Source organism: Anolis sagrei, chromosome 4, assembly GCF_037176765.1.
Source record: "Anolis sagrei isolate rAnoSag1 chromosome 4, rAnoSag1.mat, whole genome shotgun sequence".
NCBI classification, from domain to species: Eukaryota; Metazoa; Chordata; class Lepidosauria; order Squamata; family Dactyloidae; genus Anolis; species Anolis sagrei.
The window spans coordinates 122520370-122546085 of NC_090024.1; the positions used below are offsets into that span (position 1 = coordinate 122520370).

Here is a 25716-nt window from a genome sequence, read left to right on the forward strand (position 1 = left end):
GCTGCCAATCCAGTTCCGAGCACAATTCAAGGTGCTGGTTTTTACCTATAAAACCCTATACGGTTCCGGCCCAGTGTATCTGTCCGAACGGATCTCCCTCTACGTCCCACCCCGGAGCCTAAGATCTTCTGGGGAGGTCCTGCTCTCGACCCCGCCTCTATCACAGGTGAGATTGGCGGGGACGGGGAGCAGGGCCTTCTCGGTGGTGGCCCCCCGCCTATGGAATTCTCTCCCCGGGGAAATCAGATCTGCAACTACGCTCCTTTCTTTCAGGAAAAAACTAAAAACATGGATCTGGGACAAGGCATTTGGACAAGCCGGTAAATAAAGAAGAACTCCATTGATGGCTAGGAAATGACTAACGGATTGGCTATGTGGAACTCTGGAAACGGAACGCTGATTACAAGAATGACTTTTATATGACGTTTTTATATGATGTTTATACAATGTCTTAGGTACCAGTGCTGATGTTTTATTGTGATAATCGTTTTAATTACATTTTGTATATCGTTCTTTTATATTTGTGTATACTATGTATTATTATGTATAGGCATCGAATTCTGCCTTTTTTGTAAGCCGCCCTGAGTCCCCCTCCGGGGGTTGAGAAGGGCGGGGTAAAAGCACCAGTAATAAATAATAAATAAATAAAATTTACCCCCTGACTGAGTTAAAAGACCCTGAATGCCCACGTAAATTCCTTTATAAGGGGTCACGGCGTTAGGAAGGTTGAGAACCACTGGTGTGTTCAATAATTTCATTAATGGGTAGCACTGTGATTAAAGAAGATGTTACTACACAAGGCTGGCTGTAGAGAACATGGTTTAATTAAAGGCAAAAGCTGAGTTCAGCAGCTGCAGGTCTCGCACAGACAGACAAAAACACAAAAGAAGCTTACGACACAAACCAGTTTTCTCTGCTGGAGGTTCCTCTTCCCTTGAGGCTCCTGACACAGTGGGGTGGGGATATATGGGGGAAAGAAGGAACCTTGCCCCCAAAGATTCTTAAAAAGAAAACATTCCAAAACACCAGATTTCTCATGCAGAAATGGGAGCCTACGGGCTGGGACTCTGGCCCTGCTGAGAGTGAGATGGTGAACCTGGTCAGGTTGTCGAGGGTGCAAGAATCAGTGGCATTTCAAACACTGGAATGTTGCAGCTGCTTAGATGCACAGCTCAAATACACAAACCGGGAGAAGGGGGTGGGATGGAAGCAGAAGCACGGGAGGGGGGGGGGGGTCTCAGCTTAACGTTACAACCAGGGCAGGGACTTCATCCTTGAGAGTTTTCCTCCATTTCTTTCCAAGAGGGGAAGGGGTTATAGCAGCAACACTGCTAGCACGGGGAGGCATATGGGGTCCAATTCCTATCCTAGAGAGCGAGGGGACACTATGCATACAACTTCCCTTTATATCAAGTCTTTTTGGGGCTGCTCCCCAACTCCAGTGCCCCTTGCAGACCCTGGATGTGCTTTGCTCTGCAGCGTACAGATCCTGAACTGACGCACACACACGCACACCCCTACAACTGCAGCAGTTTGGAACATTTAGATTGTTTCCAGAGCTACCCAGAAACAAAAAAAAGAAATGCTGTCCTTTTGTCCTATGCAAGAAGAAGAAGAAGAGTTGTGGTCTTCTTCTGCTCAATAAATACTAAGCAGAACCCTTGACCCTCTTCTGTGCCCTCGCAGGAGCAAGTGGGACTGTTGGCTTCTGTGCATGGGTTCCACATCATATGTCCTTGGTTGCCTTGAACTTCCATTCCAGCACTGGAACCCTGTGCCTACAGGTCTGTGCGAGTTTGTGGAGTGGGCACACACCTAGGAGGGGAGGGGAGGCAAGGATTGCACACATCATCCTGGCTAGAGAAACTCCTTTGCCCCCCATTATCCTGCTAGAACTCTGTGGGATGCTGCATATGATGAACAGTACGACTAGCGACCAGCAAAGTGAGAGGAAGGAAGAAAAAGGGGGTGGAGGAAGGGGGAAAGACACAGAAAGCTTCTACCTACCTACATAAAGGAGTCAGGCTGTGAATGCACAAACCAGCTTGCCATTTTATGAGGCTGGTCACTACGCTATCATAAAATGTACAGGAATCTGAAACCATTTAACTTAAAACCCCACAGTAGTGGCTTGCGTGCTCCGCAGTGGCCACCACGCTTCAGAACTCGAAACACGAACCCATTCAGGGTTCTCCAGAGATCGCCTTCGAGGAAAAGGTGGAAGTGGTGCTAGAGGGCCCGGACTCTCCTTCATCAAAACTCCTGATCCAACCTGGAAGAGAAAAAAAACTCGCCCTCCCACCCAACCTACCATCACCCACCTCTGGCTGGACCAGCAACTGGAGGGGTCGCTACACACTGACTACAAAGCACATCTGTGTATGGAAGAATTCAGTGTGACCTTACTACTGAGAGAGTAACAATTAGAAATTTAGATGTTGAGGAATAAATTTCAACTACATTCTCAGTCAGCAAAGCTATCGGTAATAGATTCCTATTGGTTTCTCCAAAACTGAGGAGAAGGATCGAGAAGTTCTCAGTGGCTTCTCCCGTCTGCTCTTCATTCTCGGCTTTTTGTTTTCCCACGTGGCTGGGGACATGCACGATGGAGAAGGTGAGAGGCGGTGATGCCGGGTTACCGTGAGACAAACAACAGTCCCTCTCTGCCTCCAGAGGGCCCTGGAGGGGTGGGAGAGTTCCTGGTGTTGGTTTTCCATTGCACTGCAGACATTTTCGTGCACACTCAGTGGGTTGGTGGAGCACTTACGCCCTCCTGACGGCAAGGAACAGAAGAGAGGGCTGCCACGCACACAGGACTGAGTGAGACAGTCCTGCAAACCCAACATGCCATGATGTATGGAGCTTTCGGTTGCAAAGGTTGCCATCCTCTTTCATTCTCAGTGTGGTGGATTCATGGCACCTTGCCCGCGTTGCTGCTTCTGCTTCTGCTGCATCAACAGCTGCTCCAGGGCAGAAGGTCCAGGATGCATCATGGAACTGGACCAGATAGACTAAAAATAAGAACAGCAGCGTGTAAGGTGATGGTACAAACAGAAATAGAAAATCAATAGTGAGTCCTCTTCACCTCAAACATCTAAACAGCTAATAATAATAATAATAATAATAATAATAATAATAATAATAATAATTATAAATAATAATAATAATAATAATAATAATAATAATTATTATTATTTATACCCCGCTAACATCTCCCGAAGGACTCGGTGCGGCTTACAAGAGGCCGAGGCCCAACATAAGAAAAAACATCAGCATAACAAATACAACAATAAATAAACTCATAAAACAAGCAGTAAACATCAAAACAATAGCAATTAACATTAGACGATAACACCATGACACATTTAAAACTAAGGCCGGGCCAATGTAATAATTAATTTTTAAAAAAATGCTGGCCATGACAGGTGAAATGGATAGGTTTTTGGAGATAAGTGCAATGTGCAGACAATCTTAAATCTCTAATAGTTATTCTTATTGTCGTGTCAGGAGCAACCTGCGAAACTACAAGTCGCTTCTGGTGTGAGAGAATTGGCCGTCTGCAAGGATGTTGCCCAGGGGACACACAGATGATTTTGATGTTTTATCATCCTTGTGGGAGGCTTCTCTCATGTCCCCGTATGAGGAGCTGGATCTGACAGAGGGAGCTCATCCGCCTCTCCCCGGATTTGAACCTGTGACCGGGGGCTCTCTAATAAAGTGCAATTGGGACATGATGTTTGGAGTTTCCTATTCTGGGAAGGCACACTGGAACAACAACGTCTTGAAGCTCTTCCTAAAGACTGCCAACGTTGGGGCTTGTCTGATGTCCTTGGGGAGAGAGTTCCAGAGTAGGGGGGCCACCACGGAGAAGGCCCTGTCCCTCGTCCCCACCAATCGCACATGCGACGCAGGTGGGATCGTGAGCAGGGCCTCTCCAGATGAACGGAGGGATCGTGTGGGTTCATATACGGAGATGCGGTCATGCAGGTAGGCGGGTCTCAAACCGTTTAGGGCTTTGTAGGTGAGCACCTGCACCTTGAATTGGGACCGGAAAATGAATGGCAGCCAATGGAGCTCCTTAAACAGGAGGGTTGACCTCTCTCTGTAAGGAGCACCAGTTAACAACCTGGCCGCCCGTGAGATCATCTGAAATTTCCGGGCCGTTTTCAAGGGCAGCCCCACGTAGAGTGCATTGCAGTAATCCAGTCTAGAAGTGACTAAGGCATGGACCACCTTGGCCAGATCCGCCTTCCCCCCTCACTATTCTATTCTATAAAGTAAGAACCACACAATTAAACATAAAATAACACTTTCAAGCCAGGAACAGTTTTCCCCCTCAAATTTTGTTACACAGTGTTATGATTAAGACAGTGAATTGATGGGCACAGCCTGTGTACTTGGTCCTTCAGACTTCTCTTAGCTTAAGATCAATCTCCTTAAAACCAGTTGCCAGTCAAAGTAATCACATTTTAAAGCAAGTAAAATAATATCCTTAAAAGAGGAGGTCAGTGAATTTAAGTTATCTGTGCTACAAAAGCCTATGTCACAGTATTGAATGATTAGACCACATTATGGGATATTGAATTTAAACCTGTAGTTAGTCTCACCCAATATGTTTCCTCAACATGTCCACACTATGCAGTAGAGGGCTTTGCTATAACAACTAATAGCAAAATACAATTTATTTATTATTTATTTCTTGCACTTCTACCCCACTCTTCTCAACCCCTGAGGGGGGACTCAGGGCGGCTTACAAAAAGGCACAATTCGATGCCGGCACAACAATGAAGTAAAAAGTAAAACATATAAACAGTAATTAAAACAATTAAAACAATCCATTATACATCACAATCCCTAAAAACAATCTAGTGCTCAACGTTTACCAGCTCAGAGTCCGTAAATTCATATTCCACATTGTCCAATCCATCAATTCTAGCATCGCTTGTGCCTTATCTATCCGCCAGATTACCTGAAGGCCTGGTCCCAAATCCATGTTTTTAATTTCCTTCTAAAGGAGAGGAGGGATGTCGATGACCTAATGTCCCCAAGGAGTGAGTTCCACAGGTGAGGGGCCACCACCGAGAAGGCCCTGCTCCTCGTCCCCGCAAATCTCACTTGTGATAGAGGTGGGGCCGAGAGCAGTGCCTCCCCGGAAGATCTTAAACTCCGAGGTGGGATGTAGAAGGAGATGCGTTCGGACAGATACGCTGGGCCAGAACCGTATAGGGTTTTGTAGGTCAAAACCAGCACTTTGAATTGTGCTCGGAATTGGATCGGCAGCCAGTGGAGCTGACACAACAGGGGGGTGGTATGCTCCCTGTATGATGCTTCGGTGAGTGATCTGGCTGCCGCCCGCTGGAGTAATTGAAGTTTCCGAATAGTCTTCAAAGGCAATCCCACATAGAGTGTGTTGCAGTAATCTATTTGGGATGTAACGAGAGCGTGGACCACTGTGGCCAGATCAGACTTCCCAAGGTGTCAATAAAGCTATTCTATTCTATTCTATTTTCTATTCTATTCTATAAACCAGGGGTCTGCCACCTTTTTAAACAGAGGGCCAGGTCACAGTCCCTCAAACCGTTGAAGGGCTGGATTATAATTTGAAAAAAGCATGAATGAATTCCTATGCGTACTGCACATATCTTATTTGTAGTGCAAAAACCGCACTTAAAAACAATACAACAATTAAAATGAAGAATAATTTTAACAAATATAAACTTATTAGTATTTCAATGGGAAGTGTGGGACTGCTTTTGGCTGATGAGATAGGGTTGTTGTTGTTGTGTGCTTTCAAGTCATTTCAGACTTAGGTTGAGCCTGAGCAAGGGCCGGGTAAATGACCTTGGAGGGCCGTATCCGGCCCTTGGTCCTTAGTTTGAGGACCCCTTCTAGATCAGTGGTTTCCAAACTTTGGTCCTCTGTGTGCTTTGAACTTCAACTCCAAGAAACTCTGGACAGCTTGTCCCATGGTCAGAAATCCTGAAGACCAAAGGTGGATATCACTTTTCTAGAGCAGGGCTTCTTAAACATTTTCCATTCACAAACCCTTTCTTTTTATATGACCCCAGGTATATAGTTATATAAAATAGGTATAAAAATCAATTAATACTAAATCAGTATTTCCAAGGCTTGATAAACAGGCTGATTGTCCTTTTTGTGGAGTAAAGCTGAAGAATCTTTCGCAAGTCCACTGTAAAACACTGATTTGAGGGGCTTTCAGAAACTTTTTACTGTTCCCAAATCTTTCATGACCCCAGCAATGAGCTAAGGAGGTCAGGACGCAGAGTTCAACAACAGTGTTCTAGATCAGGGGTCCTCAAACTTTTTAAATAGGGCCAGGGCCTGTTGGAGGGCCGGATTATAATTTGAAAAAAGCACGAATGAATTCCCATGCACACTGCACATATCTTATTTGTAGTGAAAAAAACACTTAAATACAATACAATAATTTAAATGAAGAACAATTTTAACAAATATAAACTTATTAGTATTTCAATGGGAAGCGTGGGCCTGCTGTTGGCTGATGAGATCTGATTGTTGACGTTGTTGTGTGCTTCCAAGTAATTTCAGACTTAGGTTGACCCTGAGTGAATGCCGGGTAATTGACCTTGGAGGGCTGTGTCTGGCCCTCGGGCCTTAGTTTGAGGACCTCTGTTCTAGATGATTTATTTATTTTATTTATTTACTTTATTTACATACCGCTTTTCTCAGCCCTCAGGCTGATCAATGTCCAGCTACATCAATTTTCCATATGACATACTGATTGCTTTTTTCTCTTGTGCCCCAATACTCATCCTACCTTCAGGCTTTCCATAAGAACAGCTGATGAATCCTCTAAAGATGGACCATGAGCTGACCAGGTGCCACTGGGAGTGCTGGTCGGATGCCAGCTACTCTCTGAAGAGGAAGACGCTGCTGGGAGATAGTCCAACCCAAATCCTCCCATGGCTGAAAGAGAGAAAGGGCAACAAGTCAGTGATGCAAAAAACCATTTGAACAATACCTGGTGCAATTACCCCTTCTGCTCACCTGGCTTATCTGTCTTCCATCGATCTGCCACCCTTCGATCCCTGTTGTCAGGTGTCCCAATGGGTCCAAAATTGGAGAATGGAACAGAATTGTGGTTGTGAGTGGGAGGCGAGCTTGGCAAGCTGCTTGGGTTAGAGGAATGAGGAGACTGGCTAGCTGGTGTCGAATGATCTGGCAGGTAGAATTTTAGAGAACAAAAGTCAACAATCTATCTCCTTAATGTGTAAAAACAACAAACAAAAATCAAACAAAAAAGCAACAGAACAGCTAACCAAATCCAAGTGGCAAGGAAGGGCAGGGCAGGATAGTATATTTATGGGCTCTTTGAATTGACAATGATAGGCTGCTTCCTTGTAACTCAGTGCTTCTCAACCTGTAGGTCCTCAGGTGTTTTGGCCTACAAGTCCTAGAAATCTCAGGCAGTTTACCAGCTGTTAGGATTTCCGGGAGTTGAAGGCCAAAACATCTGGGGACCCAAAGGTTGACAACCACTGATGTAATTGGTAATGAACTCAAATAGTAATTTGTATGCTCAAACAAAAATGTTTCACATTTTGGGGACTTTACAGAATTAGTACTAAAACATGGTACTTATATAATGCACCCCCCCCCCCCAAATTAACTAATGCCATTCCACTAATGTTCTTTTTGAGGATGGTCACAAGTAAGAAGTTAGCATCTTTAGTCATTTAGTCACCGGGATTGTGGCGCAGCTGGCTGGGTGTCAGCTGCTTTAAGATCACTACTGACCAAAAGGTCATGAGTTCGAAGCCAGCCCGGGGCGGAGCGAGCTTCCGGCCAATTGTGTAGCTTGTTGTCGACCTTTACAACCCGAAAGACAGTTGCTTCTGTCAAGTAGGAAATTTAATGAAGTATTGAAGCAGCTCTAGAACATGGTGTTCATGTGCTACACAAGTAAATTCGGAGGATGCTCTGTGTTACCATAACAACCATGAACTATGGAACAATGTTTGCATGGCGCCAGTGTATAGGTGAGGTTATATCTAGTGTGGAACAAGTATTACCTGAGCTGGCTGGAAGAGATGGAGACCATGGAGTACCTTCAAAGAGAGAATAAAGCGAAGTCTCCTGGTGGCTCACTGAAGGAGTAACTTCTGTTTTTGTGCTGGCATTTAGGTTTTTTCCATAAACCTCATTGAACATGCTGTTTGGATATCTTTCCTGCAAGAGACAGAGAAGTTACACAGAGATGTTAGACCTAATAATAATAATAATTTATTTATTATTTACTTTATTTATATACCGCTTTTCTCAACCCTCAGGCGACTCAATTATTATTCTTATTCTTATTGTTATTATTATTTAAACTTTATTTATACCCCGCTCCATCTCCCCCAGGGGGACTCGGTGCGGGTTACATGAGGCCACGCCCATCAATACAATACAACAATATAACACAAAAACACAGTAGAACCAAGAAAAATACATAAAATGCAAAATCAAAATAATATATGACACAACAATATAAAATCAAGCATTAAAAACACAAAAGGCAGGGCCAGATTCAAGGATAATTTTTTTTTAAAAAAATTTAAAACACTGGGAGATAGGACAATGTATATTAGAAGGAGGAGGCTCCGGGAATGAGGAAGGATTTCATTGCACAAACCAGGTTTTCAAATTCCTCCTGAAGACTTTCAGTGTGGGGGCTTGGCTAATATCTCTGGGGAGTGAGTTCCAGAGCCGGGGGGCCACCGCAGAAAAGGCCCTCTCTCTCGTCCCCGCAAGTCGCACTTGCGATGCGGGCGGGAGCGAAAGGTGGGCCATTTTGGAAGATCGAAGGGATCGTGTGGGTTCGTAGATGGAAATACCGTCGCGCAGGTAGGAGGGTCCCTAACCGTTCAGGGCTTTGTAAGGCAAGACCTGCACCTTGAATTGGGCCCGGTAGATAAACGGCAGCCAGTGGAGCTCCTTAAACAGGAGAGTTGAACGCTCTCTGTAATTCGCTCCAGTTAATAGTCTGGCTGCCACCCTTTGGACCAATTGGAGTTTCCGGGCCATCTTCAAGGGCAGCCCCACGTAGAGAGCATTGTAATAGTCCAATCTAGAGGTAACTAAGGCGTGGACCACCGTGGCCAAATCTGACCTACTCCAACGCACCACTTCACTGGTGGCTGAAATCATTTTGCTTGTGTTGCATCTGTCAAGTAGGAAAATAAGGTACCACCTTAAAGTGTGGGGAGGCTAAATTAACTGATTTATGAGGCCATAAAGAAGACTCCAGTAAAGCATTTCAGCGGGAAAGCATGCGGGGAATGCGGAAGTGCTTCATCAGCGTCGTAGATGGACGATGAAAGTGACAGCTCCCCTGGCGGCCAGAAAAAGTTAAATAGCTTCTGTGTATGTCTGTATATGTTTGTACGTCAAAAATTGGCATTGAATGTTTGCCATATACGTGTACACTGTAATCTGCCCTGAGTCCCTGCGGGGTGAGAAGGGCGGAATATAAAAGCTGTAAATAAATAATAAATAATAATTGTGGTTTTTTTCGGGCTATATGGCCATGTTCTAGAGGCATTTCTCCTGACGTTTCGCCTGCATCTATGGCAAGCATCCTCTTGCCATATAGCCCGAAAAAACCCACAAGAACCTAGTGATTCCAGCCATGAAAGCCTTCGACAATACAATAATAATTGTGTCCATATACTCTCAGTAGCCGAAGTGAGAAACATTTCAGTTGGCAAGCAAATCCAAGTTTCAGCAATAGTGTCTAAATCCACACACATGCAGGGAAGTATAGGGAATGGGCTTCTATAAAAGCATGTAGCTCTTTTTTACGTATACTAGTTTCTTAAATGTTAATTCGCCTGTCAGAAGTTAAGACAGGAAGACAGCACATAAATTATAATCTCAATTAAATGAACTGATAAGTGCGTGCAGCACTGTGGCATTTGAAAGTTCCTCTTCACAAATACTAGAATTAGAACACACAGTTCAACATGCATTAACTAACCTTCTGAAGGTGAGGTGACACAAGCAACAGAAAAACCCAATGTGATCGGCAGATGAGACAAATATAAGCCAGAGTATATCATGTGAAGGACCAGATGCAGGGCTTTTTCTATTTCTGCCCCTGCCTTGTGGAATTCCTTGCTGCCCTACATGAGAGCCATGCGTGACTTAGGGCCTTTTACTCTCGCACTTAAGACCTGGCTTTTTACTAGAGCATTCGATCTCTGTTGATTTTTAATTTTCGTATGTATGTATTTTATCTTTTATAATTTAGCTGTAAATCGCCTAGAGCATTCTCGGATGGAGGGCGATTAATAAGTTATTAAATGATGATGATGATGATGATGAAGGCAGCGAAAACAAAAACTTCAGCTGTTTTGCACATAAAGATTTAATGTGTCACATATTTGAGCCTAGGACCATCTGCATTATGCAGATGCTGTTGATGCTGCTGCACCAAAAAGCAACTCACCACTCAGAATCACACCTCTAGACTGAAGCAAGTCAAGACATACACAAGTATGTCTTGACTTGCTTGGAGGCCCTGCTCTCGCTCCTGTCAACAGCACAGATGCGTCCGGTGGGGAGGAGAGACAGGGCCTTCTCGACTGTGGCCCCCGCCTATGGAACACACTCCCAAATGAGGTAAGATCCGCTCCCTCCCTCCTGGCTTTTAGAAAAAAAAACTAAAATCATGGTTTTGGGACCAGGCCTTTGGGCAGTAGAAGTAAATGCAGCATTTTGGAAAGACGATAACTGGAACGGTGATTCGACGGACGAGACTGTTTTATCGTTTTAATGATTGTTTTATTTCTCATGGATGTATTTTTTAATTTAATTTATGTCTAATTGAAGTTTATAATTGTAATTGTTTGTACTGGCATTGAATTTTTGCCATTACTTATGTGTAAACCGCTTTGAGTCCCCCTCGGGTTGAGAAAAGCGATATATAAATACTGTAAATAAATAAATAAATAAATTCCTTTTTTATAGACTTTCATGAGAAGTATGTGTCATAAAAAAGGAAGATATGACTGATGGTCCCATCCATCAGAAAAAGATTTAATATGCAATATAGTAATATATACTGATATTGTACTATGGTAGTAATATAATATATTGTATGAAAATATATATTGTAAGCCACTCTGAGTCCCCTTCGGGGTGAGAAGGGCGGCATATAAATGCCGCAAATAAATAAATAAATAAATAAATATTTAAAAGATGCCTTCAGTTAAATTACCTGATTAAGAGAGAAGCCCGTGAGGGACAGGAAAGACGGTGATTGAGACATCAGATCTGATGGTTTATCTAGCAGTGATTTCTTCAGCAAATCAGAGAAGGAAGGGAAAGATAGCATTAGACACTATAATTCATTAAAAATTGAGACGGCTCTTCTGTACTCCTAACTGTCACAAGAGTATTTAAAAAGTGTATATGAGTTGAAAATAAATGACCCTTCATTATAAAATACAGATATTAAGCTTGCAGAATTTACACATATCATTCGGTTCTTCTTCCCAGAAATGTGGCAACTTCTGAATATTGGCTGGGTGGGCAATGCAGAATTTCAAAATTCTGAACTATTCGTCAAACCATCACAAGGAAAAGGAGCAATCCACACACTGCTTAGAATTCAAGGCAGAAAAGAATCCAATAAATAAATAAACCCTCTCGGTGCAAGTCGTTTTACTGTCTTCCCAAATCTCAACTTGTATATCCATTTCATCTTCCTGGCAATCAAAGACATTAAATCAAATGCTGCTTGCAATATCTTATTTTTTTAAAAAGGAAACTAATTTCATCTCATTTTAATGACCATGACAGCAATAACAGTCACAATAACCAAAACAGATACCGTATATTCTGGTGTATAAGACTACTTTTTAATCGAAAAAAATCTTCTCAAAAGTCAGGGGTCGTCTTATACGTGGGGTTGTCTTATAGGCGGGAGTAGTCTTATACACGGGAGTAGTCTCATACACTGGGGACGTCTTATAGAGCGGGTGCTGAAACTTCCAATCGGTTTGGAGAATCTGTGGTTGCTGCATATTGTGGGGGAAGCTCAAAAATGGCAGTGGCCATGTCCCTGCCGTATGCAGCGACTGTATGAAAGCATTAAGGGTGACGCTGTACAAGTATGGTAGAAGAAAATCCACTCATCAGGATTCGTGGACTTAATGTGGTCCTGATGGTGAGGTGAAGGGGCGCCTCACCGGGAAGGTGTAAGTGAGGGGCGGAGCAAGCTGCAGGATTCCGGGGTGCCCGGGGTATGGAAAAAAGAGATAGAGTGGCTCTGGGCTCAGACAAATACACCTCTTTTACCTGTCTGGCCCGCCCTTGTATCCTCTTACCGTCCCTCCTCCTCTGCCTCTCAGATCTCACTCCTGAAGACTGCAGTGAAGTGGTGCAGATGCGCATGTGTGAGATCTGAGAGGCAGAGAAGGAGGTACAGTAATAGGAAAATTACCATATTGGGCCCAGACAAACACACCTCTTTTACCTGTCTGGCCCGCCCTTGTATCCTAATACCGTACCTCCTCCTCTGCCTCTCAGATCTCGCTCCTGAAGACTGCAGTGAAACGGTGCAGATGTGCATGTGTGAGATCTGAGAGGCAGAGAAGGAGGTACAGTAATAGGAAAATTACCATATTGAAAATAAAATCTGATGCTTTTTAAATTTTTATTTGGTGTGTGTTGGAAGAGGGGTAGTCTTATACGGCGAGTATATCCCAAACTCTATATTTTAACTGGAAAAGTTGGGGATCGTCTTATACCCCCAGTCGTCTTATATGCCGGAATATACGGTATTCATCTATACAATTTCACTTATAACTTTGCATTAATTGTCCCATCAACGAGGCAACAAAACAAACTTGGTTGGATCTAGACTTGCATAGAATAACAACTCTGTGAACCACTATAGCTGAAAGATTCTCTGCCAATTCCCCTTAGTCAGGTTTCCTTTATCTGTCCCAAAACCATTCTACTCAGAATCATATGTAAGCTAATGCTGGGGAAATTAAGAGGAAATGAAAAATCTGTGCCACAACCCTTTCCTCCAGCTGTGAGGCTCTGTGCTTCCAGTTTCCTTTGCAAACAAAAGGAGTTCATCTGTTTGCATTGGGTCAACTCTAGAGCTAATACATCACTGTAACCTCATGCTTTCTTTATATATACAACATGCTATATGCTGGATTTATTGAAAGCCAGAGGCATGCTTAAGTCCAACAAAGGAGATTCCATCTGAACATTAGGAAGAACTTCCTGACTGTGAAAGCTGTTCAGCAGTGGAACTCTCTGCCCCAGAGTGTGGTGGAGGCTCCTTCTTTGGAAGCTTTTAAACAGAGGCTGGATGGCCATCTGTTGGAGGTGCTTTGAATGAATTTTCCTTAGGCATGCTTAGTTAATTTAAATAAGGCAGCCAAAAGCTCTGAATTGTTGTTAAAGATATGTATGGCAGCCATAAGACTCAAAAGAAGTCTCTTCGGTTCCAAAAACACAGCAGCATCACATCACTGGTAACAAGGACTGGTGCAGAGCAGCTCATGGGATTTGGCCATCCTCTTAGAAGTACATTTCAAGCCATCTCCCAATGAGAGCTGTAATATTTAAATTCACAATTCCATAGACGTATTGACTTCTTGTTTCTGATAAATTACTGTACTACCTAGCTCATGTTAGCTTTTCCAACAACCTGTGATAAACCCTAGCCTCCAGGTTAAAGGTAAAGGTTGTCCCTTGACATTAAGTCCAGTCATGTCTGACTCTGGGGTGTGGTACTCATCTCCATTTCTAAGCCGAAGTGCCGGCGTTGTCCATAGACACCTCCAAGGTCATGTGGCCAACATGACTGCATGGAGCGCCGTTACCTTCCCACCTATTGATCTACTCACATTTGCATGTTTTCGAACTGCTAGGTTGGCAGAAGCTGGGGCTGACAGCGGAAGCTCACGCCGCTCCCCGGAATTGAACCTGCAACCTTTCGGTCAACAAGCTCAGCAGCTCAGCGCTTTAACCCACTGTGCCATACAATGCACAAATACCATACAGAGCACAATTTCAGTATCTGTTTTTCAGACACAGAACTTTCTCTTTTAGGTGGAGTCATCACACCAAAATGGAAGGCGCTGAAGAGACTGCGCTCTGGCACCACAAGATGCAGAGCCAACCTTCAGAAATGGGGCTACAAAGTGGAATCCTCGACATGCGAGTGTGAAGAGGAGCAAACCACTGACCACGTGCTGCAATGCAACCTGAGCCCTGCCACATGCACAATGGAGGACCTTCTTGCAGCAACACCAGAAGCACTCCAAGTGGCCAGATACTGGTCAAAGGACATTTAATCAACTACCAAACTCACAAATTTTGTATTTTGTCTGTTTGTTTGCTTTGTTCTGTTAGAAATGTAATATAATTTGACTGGTTGACCTGACACGACAAATAAAATCACACCAAAATGAATTCCTTTTTTGGAAGGCACATTTATCAATAACAAATCATTTGTCAAGTGGAGAAAAGCATATGCTTGAGTACCAGACAATGGGGACGGGAAAATTTGGGTTACCAGAGGCATCTGGTGGTTGGTAGCTGCAGAGAAGACTATGTGCATCCTTCATCTGATCCAGAAAGGCAGTTGTTGGGACAGGAAGAGGTGTTTTCACAAACATCTCAGGCATCCCCAGGGGACTGAGTGGATTATCTGTGCAGATGCTACAAGGTAATGCTCAAGCAACTTGTAGTTTACTCAACAAGGGGATCTAAAGATGGCATGTATGCAATCTGTATTGGATATTCTATGCCTATTAAAACAGCTTCATTGGCTGCCGATAAGTTGCCGAGCCAAATTCAAGGTGCAGGTCATGACCTATAAAGCCCTAAACGGTTCGGGCCCCACCTATCTCCGTGAACGCATCTCCTTCTATAAACTCTTAAGATCTTCCGGGGAGGCCCTCCTCTCGGTCCCACTACCGTCTCAAGCGCGGTTGGTGGGGATGAGAGAGAGGGCCTTCTCAGTGGTGGGCCCCCACTCTGGAACGCCCTTCCAAGGGAAATAAGACAGGCCCCATCCCTCCCCTCCTTTCGTAAGAGCTTGAAGCCCTGGTGGTTTCAACAAGCCTTTGAAAATGGCCAGTTCTAACTCAGCCCTATACATTGCCAAATACGGCCTTATTCTTCCTACCAATTACCCAGATCATTTCCTCTAATCGGCGCCGGAATGAACAGCCACAGACCCGTACCTAATATTATTGTTGCCTGCCATAGCATTGCACTTAATTCCCGGGCCCCCTAAAATTTTTGGGCTTGCACAAATCTTGGCCCGGCCTTGTAAATTTCTAAATTGCCTTGAACAGGCAGGATTACTTTTAATATTGGCACCCTACCTATCTGATGAGGCTCTGGCAACAGTCATCCATGCCATGGTCACGTCTAGGTTGGACTATTGCAATGCCTTGTATGTTGGCCTTCCGATGTCTACAACCCGAAAGCTCCGTATTGTTCAGAATGTGGCAGCCAGGCTACTCAGAAGAACACCCATGAAATGCCACCAGTGTTGCAGCATTTGTGTTGGCTTCCAACTGATTACTGTGGTCTATATAAGATGCTAGTTCTGACCTTTAAAGTTCTTTACGGCCAGGGTCCATCGTATCTTAGGGACCGTCTCTCATTCTCCCATCATCGGAGGTAGAAACGACCATCCCAACATGACTTACTCTATATACCGGGCCCTAGAGAATTGCACTTGGAAAGGACCAGACGCAGAGCTTTTTCTATTTCTGCCCCTGCCTTATGGAATTCCTTGCTGCCCTATATGAGAGCCATTTGTGAGTTAGGGCTTTTTACCCTAGCACTTAAGACCTGGCTTTTTACTAGAGCTTTTGATCTGTGTTAATTTTATCAATATCTGTATGTATGTATTTTTATCCTTTACAATTTAGCTAGTAAATCGCCTAGAGCATCTTGGATGGAGGGCGATTAATAAGTAATTAAATGATGATGATGAATATATGTGTGTTATGGCGGCAATTTTTATGCATATTTTGTTTTGTTAATCTTATGGTTATGTTGTTTTTACTTTGTATGCTCTGTGATTTTTACCTGGAAACTGCTCTGAGTCCCCTCGGGGAGATAGAGCGGTATATACATTTTTATTTTAATTTTATTATTTTTCTATACCTATGATGTGAGGTGTACAAGAATATCACTTCACATTATCAAAATTCACTAAGCATGTGCAAAACTAAAAATTCTGTTCTCTTTCCCGACCTTTGAACTTTTAAGAGGCTAGAGGACATAAAGCTTAAGTTCTCAGAAAGCAAGAAATAAGATTTTGGGTCACCTATGTTCTGACTTTGAGACTGTGCCCACATGGCAGAAATCTGTTCAGCTGCAACAGCACACCAACTCTATAGCTGTATTTTGCCAGCAGCTACATCCTCCTCACACTTACCATGCTGTGAACCATGAAAGGTAAAGATGACTCATTTGTGGAGGTGAGGGGGTATGGGGAACAACACATGTTAACGGAGGGGGGCATCATAATGGTAATCTTTCCAGAGCTTTTAAGGACTCAAGCATTGGGTCAGAAAACAACCTAGGATCAATGGAGTACTATAACCGCATTAAATCTATTTCTTTCCCTCTAGCAGAGCACCATTATCCTGACCCTATAAGCTCTTCCTCTATTGCAATTCCCCCCCAAAAAGGTTTAGCAAGGAACGTGGATTTAGCATATCCTATTGACCTTGCAGAAAAACAAATAAACAAAAAAAGATATGCCAAAATTAGAGTGAGAAGCAGCAGAATTAAGTCAAATACATACAAAGAGGCTTCGTCCAGGAAGAGAGGCGAGAGGCCCCAGCAGAGCTGGGTAAAGATCAGGAGGATTAGAGAAAATCAGCTCTTCCTCCTCCTCCAAGGCAGCCAGACTCTTTAACAGGTCCGGAGGAAGCAGAGGGGAGCTCTTGGGGTCCTAGTGACAGAAAGGAGCACAGTGAGATGCAGCAAGGAAAGAAGAGAAAGCAAGAAAACCAGTTGGTACAAGCAAGGAGGCTGCAGGAACAGCAGGGTGCTCAAAGAAGCAAAAGGAACGCAAGGCAGGCTAATTTGCAAGGGAAGAGAGTGCAAGGAGAGATATGCCAGCATGCAAAAGCGGCACACAAAGGTAAAGAAGCAGGGGGAAGAAATAAAAGCAAACGCGGGAAAGAGAAAAAGAGTGGAGTCAAACAAACTTAGCATGTTCTTTTGTACTCTAGGAACCATTCTTCCTCCCCATTAAGTTGGAATTTATTGAAGGCAAAAACTATCGATCTACACTTACAGATCTCTGCCACCCGTCATAATAAACAAGAGATAATGAATGCATTTTGTCATTCAATTGGTAAATAGCAGACAGAATCATGGCATGTGTCTATGTAGTCTTAAGATATTCCTACCATGACAATTCATTTAGTCTTATGATTATCGCTAGATGAATTACTAACATCATTTGCATGGAATCTGAACATTTTAAACATCATATAGACTTCCAACATTTTTCGAAATTGTGCAGAATGCTAGCTTGAACAGAATTGGACCTTTTGATCTGTTTAGATACCTCTCTTCCTTCTTCTTGACTCACCCACATCCTTGCTACTTTTTAAACTGCTACCCACTTCTTGTTGTTCATCCGTTCAGTTGTTTCCGACTCTTCGTGACCTCATGGACCAGCCCACGCCAGAGCTCCCTGTCGGCCGTCACCTCCCCCAGCTCTTTCAAGGTCAAACCAGTCACTTCAAGCATACCATCCAACCAGATTTTTCTCACTTCCTGTTGCTGTTCATTCATTCAGTCGTTTCTGACTCTTCGTGACTTCATGGAGCTGTCCACGTCAGAGCTCCCTGTCGGTTGTCACCACCCCCAGCTCCTTCAAGGTCAATCCAGTCACTTAAAGGATACCATCCATCCATCTTGCCCTTGGTTAGCCCCTCTTTCTTTTTCCTTCCATTTTCCCCACCATAATTGTCTTCTCTAAGCTTTCCTTTCTACTCATGATGTGGCCAAAGTACTTCATCTTTGCCTCTACTATCCTTCCCTCCAATGAGCAGTTGGGCTTTATTTCCTGAAGTATGGACTGGTTGGATCTTCTCGCAGTCCCAGGCACTCTCAGAACTTTCCTCCAGCATCACAGTTCAAAAGCATCTATCTTCCTTTGCTCAGCCTTCCCTATGGTCTAACTCTCACATTCATAGGTTACTAAGGGGAATACCATTACTTTAACTATGCGGATCTTTGTTGCCAGTGTGATGTGTCTACCCTTCACTATTTTATCAAGATTGGTCATTGCTCTCCTCTCAAGAAGTAAGTGTCTCCTGATTTCCTGGCTGCAGTCTGTGTCTGCAGTAATCTTTGCACCTAGAAATACAAAGTCTGTCACTGCCTCCACATTTTCTCCCTCTATTTTCCAGTTGTCAATCATTCTTGTTGCCATAATCTTGTTTGTTTTTTTTAAATGTTAAGCTGCAACTCAGTTTTTGCGCCTTCTTTTTTCACCTTGATTAGAAGGCTCCTCAGTTTCTTCTTGCTTTCGGCCATCAAAGTGGTGTCATTTGCATATCTAAGGTTGTTAATGTTTCTTCCAGCAACTTTTACCCCCGCCTTGCATTCATCAAGCCCCGCACGTCGCATGATGTGTTCCGCATACAAGTTTAATAGGTTGAGTGAGAGTATATAACCCTGCCGTACGCCTTTACCAATCTTGAACCAGTCTGTTGTTCCATGGTCAATTCTTACTGTTGCTACTTGGTCCTTATACAGATTCCTCAGGAGAGAGACAAGGTGATTTGGTATCCCCATACCACCAAGAACTTGCCACAATTTATTATGATCCACACAGTCAAAGCTTTAGAATAGTCAATAAAACAGAAATAGATGTTTTTTTCTGAAACTCCCTGCCTTTCTCCATTATCCAGTGGATATTGGCAATTTGGTCTCTCCTTCCTCTGCCTTTTCTAAACCCAGCTTGTGCATCTGGCAACTCTCGCTCCATGTATTGCTGGAGTCTTCCTTGCAGGATCTTGAGTATTACCTTACTGGAATGAGAAATAAGGGCCACTGTACGAAAGTTTGAGCATTCTTTAGCATTTCCCTTTTTTGGTATGGGGATATAAGTTGATTTTTTTCCAGTTTGATTGCCATTCTTGTGTTTTCCATATTTGCTGGCATATGGCATGCATCACCTTGACAACATCATCTTTCAAGATTTTACCCACTAGCTGGCAATATACTTTTATGCCTCTTTTACAGACTTGTCTGCAAAACCTGAAATAAGGTCCACACTAATGGTTGGTGAAGCTAACATAAAATACATACGATATTGTTTCACCTCCCTCCTCAAGAATAACCCAGAGAAACCAGATCTCTTTGGGCTCTAGAGCAGAAATCTTTTAAAACCTCCTAGCAGACACTTGTAGGCAAGTATCAAAGAAGAAAACAAAATATGATTGACAAAATAAATCTGTTTCCTTACAACTACTTACAGACAGTAACTGAATTTCTGGTTTGCTCTACAAGTACAAGAAACAGATTAAGTGCTATGCTGAACTACAAGTGGCAACTCACTTGGCAAGGCAATACCAGAGCAAAAGATCAGTAAAAAGACAAACAAGCAAGAAAGCTGTTTCTATCTCTTGCTATCAAGCGGGATCACTTATCTGGACTATTTTTACAGCCAGCTTCAGGCAGAATGGAGGGCCCAGTGTGCTGAGTGATGCAAATGATCTGAACTGAGCATTTATGAAGAACTTGATGTTAAATTGCTGTTGTTTTTAATGGGTGTGTGCTTTGATCTCTTCTATTGAGACCCCAAACAAGCACAAGCTGCTTCAGTATTAGGCCAAAGCCATTCCTCACTTCTTCTTTTTTTAACATTTTCTATAACAAGATCCAAGCTATATTCTTCCATCTCTGATCTGCAATGTAGAGGGGCAGATATATGGTAGAGAAGGTAGGTGCATCTGTCCTATCCAACCTCTTTCAATAGAAGCTTCACTCATCTCCTAAGAATCCTAGCAACCTTTTTCAGATATCTACTAAGCAACATTGAGTCACATCTTCCATCTGTGTGGGAGTTTTTCCTTTACCAGCACAGACAGACTGTATTCAACATCACACTTCAGGATTGTCTAACAACTTACTGACTTCTGCAGGCAAGCTGTGATAAAACTTGAGAGCCCCTCTATATTGATATAGAACATTATAGAAACAGAAATTAGGCTCAAAACAAAGCTTTATATCTTCCACAAAACAGTGATTTCTTTACTCTTGTTAAGATGACATACTATGCATTCTATTCTAGTCAAAGGGAGATAAGGATTGGGGAAGCAGGAGACTGTAACAAAGATTTAAAAGCCCATTGATGGCTTCACACATTAAACAGCAAAAAAGCAGTATTTGTAGATGATATGCTAATTTCTTCTTTAAAAACATATGCCATACATCTAAACATGCATGCACTCACATCCAGAATGTCTTTTCTGAAGACATTTTGGGAAACAAAAGAGGAGATTGCCATGGCTGCAGTTAGGGAATACAGGATGCAGTTGGGGTCTTATCAGCTGAGGGAATGCCCACTACCTAGACCAGGCAAACTTTGGCCCTCTAGGCATTTTGGACTTCAATCCTAGAAATTCCAGCCAGTTTACCAGTTGTTGAGAATTGTGGAAGTTGAAGTCTAAACACCTGGATGGCCAAAGTTTACCCATGCCTGATCTAGACCAAGTCTTCTTAAACTGTGGACCCTGACTCCAAATGGGGTCCCCTTAGCTCAATGTTGGGGTCACAATTTTTTTTCTGAACATCACCTAGTGGATGTTTTAGGGGTCCTCAAACTTTTTAAACAGAGTGCCAGGTCATAATCTCTCAAACTGTTGGAGGGCCAGATTATAATTTGAAAAAAAACAAAACATGAATTAATTCCTATGCACACTGCACATATCTTACTAGTAGTGCAAAAAACACTTAAAAACAATAAAATAATTAAAATAAAGGACAATTTTAACAAATATAAACTTACTAGTATTTCAATAGGAAATGTGGGCCTGCCTTCAGCTGATGAGATAGGATTGTTGTTGTTGTGTGCTTTCAAGTCATTTCAGACTTAAGTGGACCCTGAGTGAGATGACCTTGGAGGGCCGTATCTGGCCCTCGACCTTTGTTTGAGGACCCGTTTTAGACATTTACATGACTGTGTTGCGCAGTGTTTACAGTGGATTCTGCAGAAGTTCTGTTTAGCAAGCCATGAAAATGCTGATTTGTTATCAGTAAACATATGTTTTATACCGATTTTATATACTTATATATCTAGGGTTGAATAACCATTTATTGTGCCAAAAAGGGTTCCGAGAGGAAAAGTTTAAGAAGCTCTGAGCTAGAAAATGCAGGGGCTTTCCTGTCCACAACACCACCTCTTCAATTTGCAGTCACACAGACAAGTTGTGTTGCAGTTGCCTCAAATTATCAGAAAGGGGACGGGGGCTTGTAACGTTTGCTGGTTTGTTTTTGGCTCATTCTTAGCAGAAGCAATATTGCTAAAAGAAGCCAATCTCTTTGGGTTTTGATTTTTTTTTATTTAAAGGGATGTAGGTCTTTAGGATATACAGGGTGAGGCAGCATAACTTCCTTTTTTCAAAACTTAATAAAAACCCATTGTATGAATCAGAATTTTTTTATAATGTAGGTGCATACCTAAAGTTTTGTTTTACGTAGTTTTGAAGATCAAATTAGGTAGGTGACGTCCCCCATTCTCCATATATTGAGTAAACTGATTTCTGGCGTTTGCCATGACTCTTGCCAGCATTGCAGGAGTTATGTTGGCAATTTCTTCCTGGATGTTGGTCTTCAAATCTTGTAGGTTCACATAAACACAGGATTTTAAAAAACCCCATAGAAAAAAATCACAAGGGGCCAAATCTGGAGAGTGGGCTGGCCACTCCAAATTCACTCGAAAAGTAGGCCTCAATGGCAAAAGCATGCCCCTCACTGTTCCAACGCATGATGGCGACTGAACTGTGTCAGGACAAAACTTTATACTCCCACCTCTCAAACGAGACCACTAGTGCTCCACTATGTCTTCAACCGACTGAATGGCGCGCATTTAAAAAAAGGAAGTTATGCTGCCTCACCCTGTATATGTAGTACTACAGACCATTTAACTGTTTATAACAACGGCTTTTGGGTAGACCCACGAAGAGGGAAAAGTATGTACTTCTTATTCATGACGCTTGAGATAGGGTTGGAAAATGGATGACCCATGCACCAGGACTAATTTCCCCCCCTTCCTCCATGTCACCACAAACTGATCCATTTTAAGTGAGCTTTGGGGACAGAGGAGTCAATCTATCCTTTGCCTGAGGCTCACCAGCTAAAAAAACTATTTACCTCAAAACCCATCCGAGACACTGGATCCTGCTCTGGGCGGAAGACTCCTTGCTGACGTTTCCCTCTGCGGTCCATGTTTGCTTGTTGCTGTGCCATCAGAACACGGTTATCAGCCATGCCATAGGTGTCCCAGTAAAATTCCGGCACCTTAACCTCTGAGGGATTCTGGTTATATGGCTCCATGGGGAAAGGCTTCATTTTCTTCTCCAGAGGCTGCTGCTGTTGCAGGAGGGGGGGCTGCAATGACTGTTCAAACAGTTTGAGGGGATCCTGGCCCTGAAGATAGTAGGGCTGCTTCACAGGCATGATCTTCCCCAATGGGCCTTGGACCTGAGGAGGGTTCCAGAGCTGCTTGGAGGAGTCGGCCTGGGAATACTAAGAACAGAGACAGCAGTTGTTCAATACATCAAACTGGGAAACCCGAGAAAGTGGCTCATTCAGGTTTCCAACAATGAAGACAAGCACAGGAAAGAGGGCACACATATTTCCTGCCAAAATAGGCTATGGTTTTGTTCTTCTACATCAGAGCTGACCAAATGAGGGAACATTCCTTAGGCAGTCAAGAACAGAAAACGGTTCTGGCCCAACTTACCTGTCCAAACGAATCTCCCCTTATGAACCTTCGAGGACTTTAAGATTGTCTGGAGAGGCCCTGCTCTCGGTCCCGCCATCATCACAAGCATGGCTGGCGGGGATGAGAGACAGGGCCTTCTCAGTGGTGGCCCCTCGGCTATGGAACGCCCTTCCTAAGGAGATCAGATCGGTTTCTTCGCTTCTAGCATTTTGGAAGAACCTTAAGACATGGCTATTTGAGCAGGCATTTGTGAATACTAAATAACGGACATAAGAACGGAACAACTACATGACGGACTGGACATTGCTTTAATGAGTATTTATTGAATTATGTTTTATTATAGTGTTATGATTTTATTGATGTTGATGTTTTATATTGTAATTGTGTTCTTGGTGGCATTGAAAACCGCTTCGAGTAGCCGGAAGGCTGAGAGGGGTGGTATACAAATATACTAAATAAATAAATAAATAAAAGTACTATTTTGCTGTTCCTAAGATAAGAATGCATGCTGCATCCTGCATGTAGCAACTCATGTAAGAATATTTGGCCAAGATAACATATTCTGCTGTAGTCTTGTTGGAGCTTCCAATATATGACTTTCTTTCTGAATTCAAAGTTCTTAAGACCTTACAATCACAAGAAAATCAAGAAGAAATGTTTTAGACAGAAGAAGATGAATGGCAGGAACATTTGTTATGACACAATGTGAAAACCTACCCAAATTCCTATATGAATGCAAGTTGTAAACTAATAATAGGCTAACATGTGTATAGTGCTTTCAAGGACTCCAACTGCTTGGAGGTCCTCATACTTTTTAAACAGACGGCCAGGTCACAGTCCCTCAAACTGTTGGAGGGCCGGATTATAATTTGAAAAAAAATGAATGAATTCCTATGGACACTGCACATATTTGTAGTGCAAAAACACTTTAAAACAGTACAATATTAAAATGAAGAACGATTTTAACAAATATAAACTTATTAGTATTTCAATGGAGCTCCGGTGGTGCAGTGGGTTAAACCCCTGTGCCAGCAGGACTGAAGACCAACAGGTCGCAGGTTCGAATCCGGGGGGAGGTGGATTAGCTCCTTCTATCAGCTCCAGCTCCTCATGTGGGGACATGAGAGAAGCCTCCCACAAGGATGATAAAAACAAATTCATCCAGGCGTCCCCTGGGCAATGTCCTTGCAGACGGCCAATTCTCTCACATCAGAAGCAACTTGCAATTTCTCAAGTTGCTCCTAACACGACAAAAAAAAGTATTTCAATGGGAAGTGTGGGCCTGCTTTTGGCCAATGAGATAGGATTGTTGTTGTTGTTGTTGTGTTCTTTCAAAGTCGTTTCAGACTTAGGTTGACCCTGAGCGAGGGCCGGGTAAATGACCTTGGAGGGCCGTATTCGGCTCCCGGGCCTTAGTTTGAGGACCCCTGAAATAAATTGTCCAGCTATAATCTTTATTACCGTCAGCTAAAGAAAGTTAGTGACACTAAAAAGTTTGAAGAAACCTAACATAAAACAGGCTGGCTATTGCAGACTGAAAGAAGCTTCTGCTAAAGCGAAGGTGAATGTAAACATTTAAAACCACTATTGTCTCAAGGGACATACACTTGATTAATAGCAGGATATATCATAGTTATAAGATAAGGGGAGAGAAACTATGTTCCCACTTTGGCAATATTCCAATTAGTGTCTCCTCCAACCTACTAGTTTGCTCCTTTTGTCTATTTCTGACTGTAACTTTCCACTGTATTCTAGCACCCCTGCAGAAAAGCCAAAGTGGACCAAATCTGAGGAGAAAATCAATACTTCCTAGATCAGCGCTCCAATTAATGTCCATGGTATCCTAATCCAGACTTTGGACCTCCTATTACATCCTGTCCTTTGAAGGTACAGCCTCTGAAGCTTACCTGCTGGAATCCCGAGTGGTGCGGAGGGCTCTTCCCTAAAGTCGGCACAGCTTTTGTAGGGGACTGTTGTTGCTGCTGCTGCTGTGCCAGAGCCTGAACCTGCAACTGGCTTGCAGACTGTGCTGTTGCCTGAGCTGGTAACGATGCAAGGGACTGCTGAGAAGGGGATGGCGTCTGCTGAAGCCCCTGGTTCATAGGGCCTGGTCCTGAGGGCCGCTGCTGGCTATAAGGAATGTGGGATTGCTTCCCAGCTTGCACCTGGTTTCCTGCAGGTGAATGAGCTGCAGGCTGAAGAAAGGTTCCTGGGACAGAAACGCCACCTGGGAAGGTGTATCCTGAACTCATCGAGAAAGCAACAGGAGGGGGGATGACATAGGCAGGGGGTGGGAAGCCTACAGAAATAAACAAAAGAGTCCACGTTAAGACAGGTGATATACTTAAAAAGCCTTGTATATACAGCTCCCGCCTCTTCTCCAGGATTACTTTAGCCCCCTCTCCTAGTCTATTATTTAAAGCAGAAATGGGCAAGAGTGGTCCTCCAAATGTTTAAAAACTTCATTCCTTTAACTGTTTGCTGTTTTGGCTTTGGCTGATGTGAACTGGAGGCCAAAACATCTGGAGGATTTCAATTGCGTAACTTATGCTTTTAGGAATTTCAATCTGCAGAACAAAGAAGATCCCATATTCAAATGCAGGCTGTTTTTATACTTATTTTCTGGAGACAGGAAGAAAAATCTCTGTGCCTATACAAGCACATGTGCAAGCATGCAGCTCTACATAACCTGCTCCTATTTTTATCTCATTAAAGTCTTTTTA

At 43.2% G+C, this 25716-nt stretch overlaps 1 protein-coding gene across 2 annotated transcripts in view; it reads right to left on the reverse strand.

The window, feature by feature from the left end:
- Positions 1 to 802: 802 nt before the first annotated feature.
- SMG7 (SMG7 nonsense mediated mRNA decay factor) overlaps positions 803 to 25716 on the reverse strand; it is a 91817-nt gene continuing 66903 nt past the window's right edge. Inside the window, exons 16-23 of one of the 2 annotated variants that reach the window (XM_060774496.2) lie at positions 24901 to 25292; positions 22420 to 22794; positions 16826 to 16975; positions 11246 to 11326; positions 8055 to 8211; positions 7030 to 7200; positions 6800 to 6948; positions 803 to 3011 (exon numbers count right to left, since the gene is read on the reverse strand). In XM_060774496.2, the coding sequence (XP_060630479.1) occupies positions 2898 to 3011; positions 6800 to 6948; positions 7030 to 7200; positions 8055 to 8211; positions 11246 to 11326; positions 16826 to 16975; positions 22420 to 22794; positions 24901 to 25292 (1589 nt within the window). In that variant the 3' untranslated portion in view covers positions 803 to 2897. The remainder of the gene's footprint in view (positions 3012 to 6799; positions 6949 to 7029; positions 7201 to 8054; positions 8212 to 11245; positions 11327 to 16825; positions 16976 to 22419; positions 22795 to 24900; positions 25293 to 25716) is intronic. The other variant, XM_060774497.2, reaches the window with a different exon arrangement.